General features: G+C 39.3%; 1 protein-coding gene across 18 annotated transcripts in view; it reads left to right on the top strand.

Annotated features, from left to right (window-relative positions):
* The window catches only part of Afdn (afadin, adherens junction formation factor), a 142,327-nt gene that overhangs the window by 58,373 nt on the left and 69,298 nt on the right, over nucleotides 1-14,656 (top strand). For 14 of the 18 annotated variants that reach the window (XM_031353414.1, XM_031353412.1, XM_031353410.1 and 11 more), the window contains exons 7-12: nucleotides 3,819-3,930; nucleotides 5,168-5,335; nucleotides 7,766-7,810; nucleotides 10,599-10,693; nucleotides 11,346-11,608; nucleotides 13,844-13,913. In XM_031353414.1, coding sequence (XP_031209274.1) covers nucleotides 3,819-3,930; nucleotides 5,168-5,335; nucleotides 7,766-7,810; nucleotides 10,599-10,693; nucleotides 11,346-11,608; nucleotides 13,844-13,913 — 753 coding nt within the window. The remainder of the gene's footprint in view (nucleotides 1-3,818; nucleotides 3,931-5,167; nucleotides 5,336-7,765; nucleotides 7,811-10,598; nucleotides 10,694-11,345; nucleotides 11,609-13,843; nucleotides 13,914-14,656) is intronic. The other 4 variants (XM_031353417.1, XM_031353407.1, XM_031353415.1 and 1 more) reach the window with 1 other exon arrangement.

Raw genomic sequence — 14,656 nt, 5'->3', positions numbered from 1 at the left:
GAAGTATAGGGCTTGCACACACTGCTGCCTTCCTATGCTTCCTTTTGTTGTGTTTAAGTCCCCAGCCTGTTGGTGCTGCATCCGGGGCTGATCTTCCCCACATCAGTTATTAGGCCAGCCAACACTGAAAACACACTTACAGTACACTCAGTCTAGTGTAGTTGACATTCAGGATCAGCCATCATAGGTAACATAATTGTAATTATACTAAAATCTGCTTTTATAATCACCTGCAGGTTCTCAGAGGTACTCTACCTGTGACACTAGTTATCAAGGAATATAGTGATTGAAATTGATTTGTAGTAGTAAGTAGAACAGCAGATTTTCTATTCAGCCATAAACCAATTAGAAATTCTTAGCCTCTGTGTCAGTTATAATTGTATACTTACTTTAGCATTTGTCCAGTTATAACTAACAGTAGTTTGTTTTTTGCTTTGGAAGGAAGGGTTTGTTTTGGCTCCGTAGTTTGAGGGTTTGGTCCATTGTGGTAGGCCGTGGCAGCTGGTCACAGTTTATCATGGTCAGGAAGCAGAAAGAAATGAATTGTAATAGATAGAAATCAAAGATAGCTGGTGTTTTATTATAGCAAGTGATTTAAAAAGAAAAATACTGCATCTGTGTGCGGGTGTGGGTGACATGGTGGGTGACATGGTGGGTGACATGGTGGGTGACATGGTGCCGTGGTCTGTTGGCTCTCCACTTTTATCTTTTGAGCAGGCTCTCTCTTAACTGAATCTGGAGCTTGCTGTCTTGGGTGGCCCCTGGGCTTCAGAATGTTTCCTCTCCCCCAGCACTGAGGTTATAGACATGTGCTCTTGTGCCTGTTGGTTTAGGTTTTGTTCGTGGTGGTTGGGCTTTTGTTTGTTTGTTTTGTTTTTTTCGAGACAGGGTTTCTCTGTATAGCCCTGCCTGTCCTTGAACTCACTCTGTAGACCAGGCTTGCCTCGAACTCAGAAATCTGCCTGCCTCTGTTTCCTAAATGCTGGGACTAAATGTGCCACTACTGCCTGGCAAAGATTTATTTATTTTATTTATATGAGTACACTGTAGCTGTCTTCAGACACACCAGAAGAGGGCATCAGATCCCATTATAAATGGTTGTGAGCCACCATGTGGTTGCTGGCAATTGAGCTCAGGACCTCTGGAAGAGCAGTCAGTGCTCTTAACCGCTGAGCCATCTCTCCAGCCCTAGGCTTTTGTTGTTGTTAGTATTTTTATTCTTTGAATATTTCATACATGCATACAATGTACTTTGACCATACTCACCTCCCTGTGCCTACTCTTCTCTAACTCCTCCTTCAGCTTTTCCCCATTCCCTCTCAACTTTTTGGTCCCTCTTTTTTTTTTTTTTTTTTTTTTTTTTTTTTTTTTTTTTTCAAATAACCCACTGAGTTCAGTTCAGCTTCAAATATACTTATTCATGGGTGTGGAGCCATCAACTAAGCATGGTCAGTCTACTAAGGACCACTCTCCTCCTGCAGAAGTCATCGGCTGTGTGTAGCTCCTTAGCTACAGTGTGGGGCTTGGGAGCCATTCTCTGCTCTATGATGGGATGTTGACTGGCCTGATGTTATGCTGGTCTTATGCAGGCAACATGAGCTCCTGCTGAGTTTGTGAATGCTGTGGTCCTGTGCTGTTCAGAAGACACTCTTTCAATTCTCTCTCAGGCACCTTTACTCACTGAACCATCTTGCTGGCCTATTCTTTTTAATTTTCATTTTAGCTTCTATATAAATCACTAGGTTCATTTTAAGTTAATGTTGTTATCTTTTCCATATTGAGATACCCAGTTGACCCCACAGTGTTTGGAAAGACTTTGTTTTCTCTCCCCTGAATGCTTCGTTCAGTCACTTTCATTTGTGCGAGTCAGTTTGTGTACACTGCTCTTTGTTGATCTCTGTATCTCTCTTGTCTACACTTCAAATGTTGTGCATCTTTCCTGAAACATGGCTTTGCTAAATTGTATGACAAGGGGAGGTTTTTAATAAATCAGATATTAATGTCCTTGGAACTACATGGTTTGGTCTGTGATAATGAACTTTGTAACATCTTCATCTTTTTAAACTAAGTGATTTGTTTTTACTATTAAAATTAGAAAGTAAAGTAACCATTTCTCAGGGACCTAAAGTTACAGAAGCAGACCATGATCTCTATTTACAGTCCTTTTTGAGCTTGTTTGATTCCTCTGGAGGAACTCTGGTACTTTGACCTTTTGTTCAGTCTGAGCAGCTTTCTTGAGCAAGCTTGGGCAGCCTAGTTAATGATTTTACCTGAATTAGAATTGCATTATATTCCCAGCTTGCCATAGTAAAATATAGCTGTTTTATAATCTTCTTCCATTTTATTTATTCACATAATTATTTGTTGAGTATTTTTTTTCTTTTCTGTTTGCTCTTCTGTTAGAATACAAAGTTAAGGGCTGCCCCCAAAATTGCTTATAATAAAAAAGACCAGAAGGTCAAATAGAACAGAGATAGTATCTTCAGATTAAGAGAGAACTCTGTGATGTATGATGCGGGTCGCCTGGCCTGTGGGCTCTTAGTACACCCATGTGCCTGTGTTCTAAAAATGAGTGGTACAAAGAAAGGCTGAGGAGAGAAGTGAAGGTCAGGTCTGGAAGGCATAGGATATAGAATTTAATAAAACGTGCTAATGAAAACGGATAAGTTTAGCATGGGGATGTTGTTACCCATTTTCCTTTAAGGGTAATCTGAAGCGTTGTACAGAGGAATAATAGGTTTCTACAGAATTGTTTAATATGTTTTGTGTGTAAGCATGATGAAGGGTTGCCTGGTAAAGTCTGTTACAGTTAGACCTTTTAATTAAGAAGTTGAAACTGGGGGCTGGTGAGATGGCTCAGCGGGTAAGAGCACTGACTGCTTTACCAAAGGTCCTGAGTTCAAATCCCAGCAACCATATGGTGGCTTACAACCATCCGTAATGAGGTCTGACACCCTTTTCTGGTGTGTCTGAAAACAGCTACAGTGTACTTACATATAATAAATAAATAAATCTTTTAAAAAAAAAAAAGAAGTTGAAACTGTGGCTCTGCTTCTCATGTTTCTTTGCACTGAATCAGAGTGTGTAAACTCCAAGTGTCTGTAGAGGCTTCAACCACATTCTCTCCCATTGGAGTCTTGAGTGAATGAGAAGTTGGCCTCAGTAGACATGCATAAGAAACAGTAACAGCATTGTTAAGAGTACAGAGAGCACAAGATTATCAAACATTTACCTGAAAACAGTTGAATGGTTATGTAATATTCCTAAACAGTATACTTAAAATGATACCATACAGTTATCTACAATAAAAACTGTTTTGAGTTGTGGTTTAAGATTTCAGATTATATGAATTTACTTTATAGATATTTGCTTGAATGTAAAAGATGAAGTAGGGACTTTGGATGCCTACTTCAAGTAGAGGAGCCTACCTTTAAGAAATTACTTAAATGCTCACTATGTAGTTTTCAATGTGGAAATTGGTAATAATTGCAAATACTTCTTTAAGAGTCAGGTGAACAATTGCCAAATTGGCTATCCAAGTAAGCTTTTGTTTGATACAATGTTCTACACTCTATTATAGTCTTCTTCTTTTCAGTGACCAGTGGAAATTGTTTATAGTGCTTGATGGGTTTGATCCATTTACTCCTTTATTTATGCTCATTCAAAACAGTACTTTGAAGGTAGGTAGGTACAGGAGTGCAGCAGTTTTCAGAAGGCTGGCCTGGGCTGTAGAGTGAGACCAAAGGTTGCAAGACTTCCCCAGAGCACTTGCTGATCTGCTTTTGTGGTATATTCAACTGTAATTATGTTTTCCATAGGTTATGCTTCCTCCTGGAGCCCAGCACTCTGATGAGAGAGGTGCTAAAGAAATAATTCTTGATGATGATGAATGTCCTTTACAAATCTTCAGGGAATGGCCAAGTGACAAAGGTAGAGACTACTCTTTGTTAATCCACCAGTCAAATTCTGCTACCTCTTCTTCTGGTGATTTGGAAAATGTGTGTGTGTGTGAATGTGCATTTGTGATGCGTTTTGGCTCTAGTGTTCAGTTATTTCATAGACTTGCTGAACAATTTCTCGGTGGTACCTTTGCCAGTGGGGCTACACTCAGCTCATTGGAGTGCCCTTTGCAGATGACATGGCAGGTGAGATGCCAGACTACTAGTTGTAGAAGACCATCATTAAAGATGACCTGTGAGACTGTCCATACTGAGCACATGGGCTATGTGGTATTTGAGCAAGTTTGTTAGGACCTAGACAGTAACCTACACCCACAAGGACTGTCTAGTAACACAGTCCTTTCAGATATAGGCTGAGTAATCAGAACTCAGAATGCAGAAGTACTTTGAAGGTGGATCCAAGTCTAACCATGATCTTTTCTTATGTTTAGCATATACCTTACACACAGCCTGCATATAATTTGGCACATGATTTTTTAATGTGTTGATGTTGTACGTGCAACCTCTCATTAGGTTTGGTTTTGGAAATTGTAGCACTTTGGATTCAGGTGTTGGATTTAGGGATGCTCAACTTGTAATGTGTACACACTTGTTGCTGTGCAGACATTTTCCTCCACTTCACTAAGATTGATATAGTTGACTTTCTAGATGAGTGCCTTTACATTAATGAAGATACAATCCTTCCTTATCATATCAGTTTGCATGTAAGTAGATAGTTTAAAATACATCCACCCCTAAAACACAAAAACCCTGAGAATAAGTGCATTTCTAGCTTCATACACATTCTGCAATATGCTAGACAGTTAAGATAGTTTATTTTGAAAATCATTTTTAATTTTGAATTAATTCATTTGAATTAAATAAAAATTAGGTCAGCTGACATATTTGTATATGTGTATTTTGTGTGAATGTTTGCTGGTAAGGCTGTCTACAAGTACAAGTTCACTTATTTTTAAACTAATGTGCCATTTACTAGTATATGTTGTCCTTGCTAGCTATCTTGCTTGTTTGGAGTTTTTCAGAGCACACAGACTAGACTAGTTCATCCTTCAGTGAGTAAGATATCAGTTGTCTGAGCTTTGCTCTGCTACTCCTTGGTAGATGTTAAGTAAAATGTGTCTTCTTGGTTTTGTTTGGGCCTGTGGTTTTCAGTCAGTGATCATCCCCCTGGTTTGCTTGGCTGATAATTGCCATTGTCACTGTTCCAGGAATTTTAGTCTTTCAGTTGAAGAGGAGACCACCGGACTACATCCCAAAGAAAATGAAGAAACATGTTGAAGGGAAGCCGTTGAAGGGGAAAGATAGAGCTGACGGCTCTGGCTACGGCTCTGCTCTTCCTCCTGAGAAGCTGCCCTACTTAGTAGAGCTAAGCCCAGGTGAGAAGCTGGGTAGAGTAGGAAATGTGTTTTTACCATAAATGTTTCTACTTTTTAATTTATTAAGTGTCCATTTACCTAAGAAATCAAACATTCATAAAATGGCATTTATTTTTCAAAAAGCAAAAAAGACCTTTAAGGCCATAGAATTCATTAATTGATGAACAAAAATTTAAGTTCACATAAACAAAAATAAATATAATATAAGCTTTAAAGTAATAAGTAGTATTTAAACATTTTAAATAATCAGTTCCTTTTAAGAAAACTTTTCTAAAGTAACTTTAGTTAATGTACTAGAAACAAATTGAAATTTACTCGTCCTGGAGTTAACCTCTGTATATGTATGTGAGAGAGAAAGAGATTATGCTAATTGTTTATGACATATGTACAGTGTTTATTAGATTTAACTATGTCTTTGAAACCTATCATAGTAACTAGTAGGCTACTTTAAAATAACATAAGTTTATTTTCATATTACTCTTCTAGTTATATCACAGAATTCTTGCAGGCTGAAGCTGTTGTCATAAGTTAATTACTAGGGAGACAAATACACTGACATTCTGTAAGTATGTTACAGATACATACATCCTCATGTAGCATGTATTTGCTCTATGTAACATGTTTATCAGTCAGCCAAAATTACATCATTTCCAATTTAGTTAAAATGGCATTGTGTGGCCTGTATTATTAAATATTATGAAGATATTTCATCTACTTTCTTCTAGTTAGGAACTAAAATAAAATCAGTAATTACAGAAAAATAGCATTAAAAAGAATATATTACATAAATAATATGTGGTTCCCTGGGGCAAGTTTTTCCCTCTCTCCTTCAGGCTTCAGTGTTCATTTTTATTTCTAAGGTTGCTTCAGTTTCTCCCAGCTGGCTATTAGAATTAACTTGAGATTAGACGTGTTCTTAGGATATCACTGAGTTACACTGATGCAGAATAGAATAGGAATATTTGAAAGCTACTCTAATTTATGGCCAAGGCAGTATGGTTCCTAGGTTAGTAGTTTCATATTTATTTAGTTTGAGGACCTGTATTCATTGCTATGCAGTTTGTGAAGAATTACTGGTGCTGCTTTGTCCTCAGTTCTCTGCCTAGGACTTCACTGTTAGTCAGAGATGTCCTGTGATGTAAGGACATGGTGCCTGTTTACCTGAAGGAAGGAAGAGAAATGGGGAAAATGTCATTGGGTTTTAACTGAAAACTTTGAGGCTCTTTTTCAAGGTTGGGTCTGTCCTTTGAAGTGTGGCATTGGTTGGAGAATTTATGTGTGGTAGTTGAACAGTCTTAGTTGTTAGCACTTGACAGTAATCTTAAATGTGCCGTATAAAATAGACTTTGGTAGACAGCAGAGAGGCTACATCAGACACCATTCTGGGCTTCAGATATAGAATGGTAACAGCACAGAGTGACCCAAACCTCATATCTAATGACTGCTTCCATGGTTTGCTTAGTTTTTTGCTCATCTCTCAGATAACTACATGCATTTAGTAACCCTGGATAAAATCAGTTCTGTACTGCTCATGAGATGCTAGCAACAACACAACTGCATATTCACTAGTACCATTCTTAGCTCTCTGTTACCTTTAGGCAACATTCATTGAGCTCCCTATGTAGACAGATCAATGGATATGAAGATGACTAAGACTGTCCCTGATGCCAGGCAATGAACTCAGTTCAATTTCAGTGCCTCTCCAGATCCACACTCCCTTCCAAGTTCTTTGGTCTGTTTGTAAGAGCTGCCTTCATATCCAAGATGAGGAAACATTGCTTGTGTCCTAAAGGTGGTGGGATTTGCTGGCAGGTGCTAGAATAAGTCTGAGTGCTAGAATAAGGTCTTTGTTGCCTCGGAGCTGTGTTACTATACCTGAGTGAATACTTTCCATAATGAGAAATATTCATGCATATTGATATGTTATGGGTGGATAAGGACTATATTCACATTAGGCACATTGTCAGTCAAGTGTGGTGCCCTCACTGTGGAAGACTGCGAGGTACTGGCAGGAGTTTTCTGAGGTGCAGGTGTGATTACAGAAGAGTGGAAGCCAGGGTGCTGATTCTCTTGTGTGTTGGATTTGAATGTGTCCTTTAAACAGAGGGAGCCTGCCAAGTTGGGTGGTAACCTATCAGGTTAACTCACTGTTAACACAAGCTGTCCTGCTGCTTGGTGACTCACCTGTTACCCTGCTGTTTTCCTTAACAGTCTGCACTGGTTTCTAAAACACTGACTGGGTCTACTGTAGTCTTTTCCCCTCAGCTCTGAATGCTGGTGGGTAAAATGTGCCAATTCTTCCTTTGAAGCATCTTACTGAAGCTCACCCTTTGCATCTCTTCTCCTCCTTCCCTCTTCCACCTGTTCTGCATGGTCTCTGTCCTGCTGATGCTGCCTTCACCTGGGTCCTGGCATGTCTCTTAACCCCAGGGAGAAGGAATCACTTTGCCTACTACAGCTATCACACTTATGAAGGTAATGCTATGCTTAATACTACTTTTATAATTGCGTCACTAACAGAACCTCCTAAGTGAACAATGTTGACTGAGCAGACACTGTATGTGTAAGAAGTGTAACATTCATATCTATTTAGTGTTCCGTGTCCAGAACCTAGATAATTTATTGGAAGCCCCATCCCTTTTTAATTGCTTATCTTTCCCAAGTTCCCTATGGGAAGTGAATGCAGACAGAGGATTGAGTGCAGACTTGTAGCATGCAAGCAAAGGGCTATTAAGTGCTCTTGGGCAGTGTTATGGCCTGTGTCCCTTTCATACTTACAGAACAGCTAAGCATCCCTCATCCCAAAATTTGAAATGTTTAAGTGCTGATATGAAGCCAGAAGGGAAAGTGGCTCATGTAATGAGTAACCTCATGTAATGGATGTAGTTATCACCCAGGCACCCGAAATATGTTGGGTATGGTTTCCTGTAAGGCTGTGTATTTAGCTGTATATTAGATGGTCATAGAATTCATATTTAAACATAAGTTCCACCACCACAATATGTAGTGTATTAAATATATGTCAATATGTCACAATCTGAGGGAAAATTGCATTTGAAACTTGGCTAGGGATTTGGTAGCCTATTATGTCTGCCATGAGTCTGATTATGGCTGGCCTGTAGCACTTTAGATATCCTAATTTTCCACTGGAGAGGCACTCAGGTGCTGTAGAGTACCTCCTGGAGGTTGAAGACAGTTGGAATGGAGGTTGAAGGAACATGCAATACTCCTGCTTGTGACCATCGGCTTCCAGTCCAGAGCTGGAGGTGGATTGCCATGGGGAGCTCTTCCAGCCATTCTCACTTGGCAGCCTCCCTCTGCTTAGACTAGATGCTCTGTCACCCACTGGTCCTATAGTCATTAGTTTCTCTGTATTCTATACAAGGTTGTCTCTGGCTTTTGCTGTAGTGAAGTAGGAAGAAAGGGGAGACTGGGAATGCAGCCCAGTCTGTTGGTGTCACAATGTATAATGTCCCTCTGTAAGCTGCAGAAGAATAGTAATGTAAATACTGCTCTAATAGACATGTCTTTCATGTTCTTGTGGTTTTAATTCACATGGTTACTTGATCCTTTGTAATTTATTTGTGTAGTTTATGTGACTATATTGCATTATGCTTTCACTTTTAATATAACTGCTCAAGAACATTAATTATTAAAGAAGGCTAGTGTGGCCTAGCTACCAAGGAGCTTGCAACTTATGGGGGCCTATTCACGTGAGAATCTTTGTAGTACAAGATTCCTGTGCTCTGAATATAGGAAAGGCACAGTTTGTGACCTGCCTGTGACAGTCGAGGAAATGCAACAGTAACCATCCCGCGAGGGGAGGAGGCCATGTCCAGGAAAAGGCCACAAGCCTTGGTTTTGTTTTTGAGGCAGGGTCTTAATGTGTAGCTGGTTTTAAACTTTTCTTTCAAACTCAGCCTCCAAAGTGCTGAAATTAATCATGTACCACAATATTTAGCTTCTGTGGTTTTGATGTCTCATTGAAATCCACAGTTTATGAGAACAGTTAGAGATGAAAATATTCCAATCTTAAGAGAAAAGACACAGACAGTCCATTTTGGGAGATCCACATAAGGCATTATATCTCTGACATACCCTGGTCTACTCTTACCTTCACCCAGTTGTTACAGATTTTGATAATTCATAAATAGAAAATTATATCAGTGGAATGCTATTTTGTGTACTCTAAACTAAAGCTAGATCTAGATAACTAGGTATTAATGGTGTCTTTTGTTTTTAAGAGTTCAGACTACATCACAGCTGAGAGACTTAACAGTCTTTGTATACACACCAAAACCCTCTAAACTTCTGAACCTCTCGTAGGCAACATTTGATTCCAGCAACTTAAGATTTGAATAAGTGCCTGAAAGTTACTTGGGCAGTCATGAAACAGACTGGGGCGACTTATTTTTTAAAGGGAAACCTTTGCAACTGAATGTTGGGCTGTGGTGGAAGCCTGGTGTGTATTAACTGCTGTGTTCTGTGAGGTCATATGTTAACTCTGAAAACAGGGATCTTCTGCCTCCTTTCCTCCAGCCCCTTCCCCATCATAGAGAGTTAGGCTTATGGCAATGTCAATACACATTTTCTTTAAAGGACACAAAGTTGGATGGGTACAAAAGCTGGCAGATCTGGAGGAGTTGGGGTATGGTGTGAACATCATCAAAACATATATGAAATTCTAAAAGAACTAATTAAAGAATAAAAAGCAAAATTTCTTTTCTGCCTTTGACTCCAGTTCTTCTCAAGGAAATTAAGCATATCATTAGCATTAATTATCAGCGGTAGACATTGGAATCACATGAGACTTACTCCTAGGACTGTGGTTCAGGAGATCTGGGTGAGCTGGAGGGTTGCACAGTTAAAAACCCTGTTATGCCCCACCAGCTATATTGTGCTGTGAACTGTAAGGGTGCATGGTACTTCTGTCCAACAAAGGCACTGCATTGAAGTAATGGCTTATGTGGTCCTACTCTGTGTTCTCAGTACGGTTCCATCCTCAGAATCAGTAAATGGGTATTAGGAGAATATGCAGGAAAACTTATAATTAGAAAGTGTTGAAATCAGTGACACTATACATTCTATCCGAGCAGAAGCTGCTTGGCTTCTGTATCTGGTTAAGTTTTATTGGAACATCAACTCCGGAAAGAAATCCTGAGAAGTAAAACCATGCTATTCGTAGTAAGATAAACTTGTTTGCTTCAAGCATGAGAACATGAGACTTGACAAACAGCTCTGTGTCTTCTCTTTCCTCTCACAGATGGCTCTGACTCCAGAGACAAGCCAAAGTTATACCGCCTTCAATTAAGTGTGACTGAAGTTGGGACAGAGAAGTTTGATGACAATTCTATCCAGGTACTTGATCATGCCTGCTGCGTAAGCCTTTTATGGTAGTTCCTCCTATCAGTAATTAGTGAGCACTCAGCAAAGAACCAGCTGCAAGGAAGTGAATGAAGGTGACAGACAGACCTTGTATTTGAATATGCCACTCATCCTCTCTGGCTCACTTTTCTCTGATTTAGTATGGAGAGAACGTGGTTTGTCTGTATCCAGAACGCACGCATTGAAACATGGACTGGGTTGTAACAGTCTTCTCTGAGTGTTTACTTCTGATTAGAAAGGGAAGGTGCTGGTAACAACTTACAGGGCTGTTTCAGGGTGGTGGAGATACAATGGGAATGGTGCTACCAGTGTGTGTGTGTGTGTGTGTGTGTGTGTGTGTGTATTCTGGGGTTGGAACTCAGGACCTCATACAAATTGTCAAGGACCATAACAACTGAAGTACTTCCCCAGGCTATTATATGACTAGTAAAACAGTTACAATGTGCCTTACAACAGGTTTTTAGATATCAACAGCGTCCAGCTGTCCTGACATGGTTTTACACTATTAGAGAGGAATTTACTTAAGAAAACACAGAACCAAGGGCTTCTTAGACTGCATTCATCATACCAGAACTCTACACACTGTTTGCTTCATGATGGAACTCTCTTTTCCTTCTCTTCTTAGCTGTTTGGCCCCGGAATTCAGCCCCATCACTGTGATCTCACCAACATGGATGGAGTGGTCACTGTGACTCCCAGAAGTATGGATGCAGAGACCTACGTGGATGGTCAGCGCATCTCAGAGACCACAATGCTGCAGAGTGGCATGAGACTGCAGTTTGGCACCTCGCATGTGTTTAAGTTTGTGGACCCCATCCAGGACCATGTTCTTTCCAAGAGATCTGTGGATGGAGGCCTGATGGTCAAGGGCCCAAGACATAAACCTGGGTGAATGTGATAGATCAGCTTAAGCATTTTAGAGTGTTTTGGCTATAAAGTAATTTCAATTAGATGGAAATATCTTTATTTACAGTTTATTACATTATTATTATTTTTTTAAATTTCTTTGTGTATGTGTGTGTCTGTTCTTTTTTGAAGTTACGAGGACACCTCATAGGAGTAGGTTTTTCTACTTGTGGGTCCTGTGGATCAAACTCAGGTAGTCAGGCTGCCATTTTTCCCATCTTTAAATTTTCAGTTTTAAAAGATCAAGGTGAAGAAGGGCCTGGAGTGCTTAAAAACAGGTGCTGATCTTACAGACGATCCCAGTTTGGTTCCCAGCACCTAAATCAGGCAGCTCATAACTGTCTGTAATGCTAGTTCTAGGGGTCTTAATGTGGGCATTATACATACACATGTTGTTCATATATACATGCAAGTTAAGCACCCACCCATTTAAAATAATCTTTTTTTGAAGATCAAAGTGGATTTTATGAAATGGGAGTTTATCACAAATTTGGATTGGTTTTGGAGCAAGCACGTAGATTCTGACTCTATCTTGAAATTGGTTTTAAAGTTACTTACTTTTAAAGTTGATCTGTTTTTTTTTGTGGACCATCACCCTATGTAACTAATAGTATTTAAAAGTCTTTCCTTGATGTATTTCCCTCCTTCATGTCCTTCTCCCTGAGAACCGTGGTAATGCAAGGGAGAATCTGTTTAGGAATTCTGAGCATTTTAGCTCCACCTAGTGTTTTCCTGAGGTCTTGCAGTGTGGTCTACTAATGAGTTTTTTGGAAGAGTGACTTTTCCTTTAGTGATAATTTTGAAAACATACACTGTTTAGCTATTTTGCTATCTATTTTATAGGTTAATAAAGTATATTTTGGAAAAATAGGTGCCATAGCTCTTCATGGTATTTAAAACAAACTTTTAAGTCCACAAAAGTGTAACTTTCTGCCAAAGAGTATAAACCACCCTTTATACCCGTGCTGGTAGTCTCTGCATGGCTCTGGCCTGAAACTCAACTGTGTAGTCCGGGCTGGCCTCAGATTCACAGAGGTCCACCTACTACACAGACCACTGACCACCTTCAGAGATAGGGCACTTTGGACCAGCTTCTCCTCTCAAGTTGTTTGTTTGCTTGCTTGTTTGTATATTATAACTTTTTTTGTAATGTATGCACTTGGGCGTGCGTACCACATGTAGGCAGGAATCTAGTCCAAGTCCAGAGTGACTTTATACTAACTTAGATGCTATCATGATTTTTGGCTATACAAATCACAGGATTCAGAACACAATAATAGCATATAGGTGCTTGATGGATAATGACTAAATAGGTAAATAATTCATGAATCAGTATATTATCACACAGCCCTCAAAACATCAAACTGATGTCCCGCAGACTGTTACATGCAGAAACTGAATGATTATTTAGCCTTTAGTAAAAACGCTTTAACTTCTTAGATGTTATTATTCAGAGCATGGTACTGCTTTACAATAGAATATATTTTATTTTCTTAGAGAATTTTATAGAGGAATTTCTCATACAAAATGGCTTGAATTTCTACATTATTTCCTTGTTTCAGCTTTGAAATTAAACCATGTAGTTCTTAGATGTTAGAACAATCCAGAAATAGCCATATCCTTGTTCTTGATGACTTATAGGCACCTTAGGCTCCTTCTCCCCTTAGGTTGAAGGATTTTTATACAGGGTGTTGTATTTACTCTGTTTGTGCCAAAGAATATCATTTTGCTTGTCTCAACTTTGTCCCTATTGAAAATGTGATTTTTTTTGTTTGTATTATTTAAATTTTATTATTATTTTGTATAAGTGTTTTGCCTGTGCACATGTACAGCATATGTGTGCTTGGTGCCCACAGAAGCCAGAAGACTGTATTAGATCCCCTGAAACTGGAGTTATAGATGGTTGTGAACTACTACGTGGGTGCTGGGAACCAAACTCAGCAGATGCTCTTAACCTTAGAGCCATCTCTTTAGTCTCAATATTTTGTTTTTGTTATTGACATGTAGTTTTAAAAATAAGAACATGAGTTTTTTGATGTACTTCCTAATTAAGAGAAGTTCACATATTTACTGTCACTTTTTAAAAGTCTGTGTGCCAAAGTAAATGAATTTATTAATGATATTTGAATATTGGAGTACTCATCTGTTCTTGCTGTATTAAGAGTACTACTTTGTCAGTTGAAGTTTAATTTTTATGTTTCTTTTTCATCTCAATAGGACCATTCAAGAGACAACCTTTGATTTGGGAGGAGATATCCACAGTGGAACAGCATTGCCGGCAAGCAGGGTACGTATTTACAGACGAATGACCTGATCATCCTGTGGTTTCGATGTTCTAGGACATTCAAGATCAGAGGCTCCTTTTAAAAGACAACTTCACAGTGGCCTCTCTCTGCTACATCCCACTCTGCTGTATCTGTTCACACAGTTATGCTTGAATGAAAGGTAGCTAGCTATTCCTTTTGTCCTGAGGTCAGAATCTCGTACTTTCTCTTTCAATTGGAGTAATGTGCGTTGCCTGTGTAACTAACCTTTGTGGCCAGATCATGCTGAGGATAATGGACTTTTGTTACTTTATTCCCTTGGTACAAGTCCTAGATCTCCACTGGGTACTCATCTCCAACAGTCATTCTTTGATCTTATATAGACAAGTCATTTCTCTCTTCATTTTGGTGATCTATCCCTGGATTACAATAACTGCAAAACTTGTTGAGCTAAAACAGAAGTCCCTTCATTTACTGACAAATTGACTTGAGTTTACTAGGGCAGTTGGTTTACTGGCCCTGTTCCTGGTCCCTCATGTGAGTGTAGTGAGCTAGCAGGTGCGTCAGAGGACACACTGTAGAACTACCTACCCTGCCTCTCTGTAGTTGAGTGGTGTTTGTAGGACCTTGAATTCACAGGTGTTTTCATGGGTTAGGCTCAGGACTGGCGTAGCACCGTTTTCTCTGCCTTTTACTGGTTGAAGCAAGTCAGAGCCAGATTTAAAGGAAAGAGGTCTCCTTGAACTGTGTTCTTGTGTTGTTGATT

The sequence above is a fragment of the Mastomys coucha genome, unplaced genomic scaffold (assembly GCF_008632895.1).
Source record: "Mastomys coucha isolate ucsf_1 unplaced genomic scaffold, UCSF_Mcou_1 pScaffold5, whole genome shotgun sequence".
In the NCBI taxonomy this organism is placed as follows: domain Eukaryota; kingdom Metazoa; phylum Chordata; class Mammalia; order Rodentia; family Muridae; genus Mastomys; species Mastomys coucha.
This window is presented reverse-complemented; position numbering and strand designations above follow the sequence as displayed.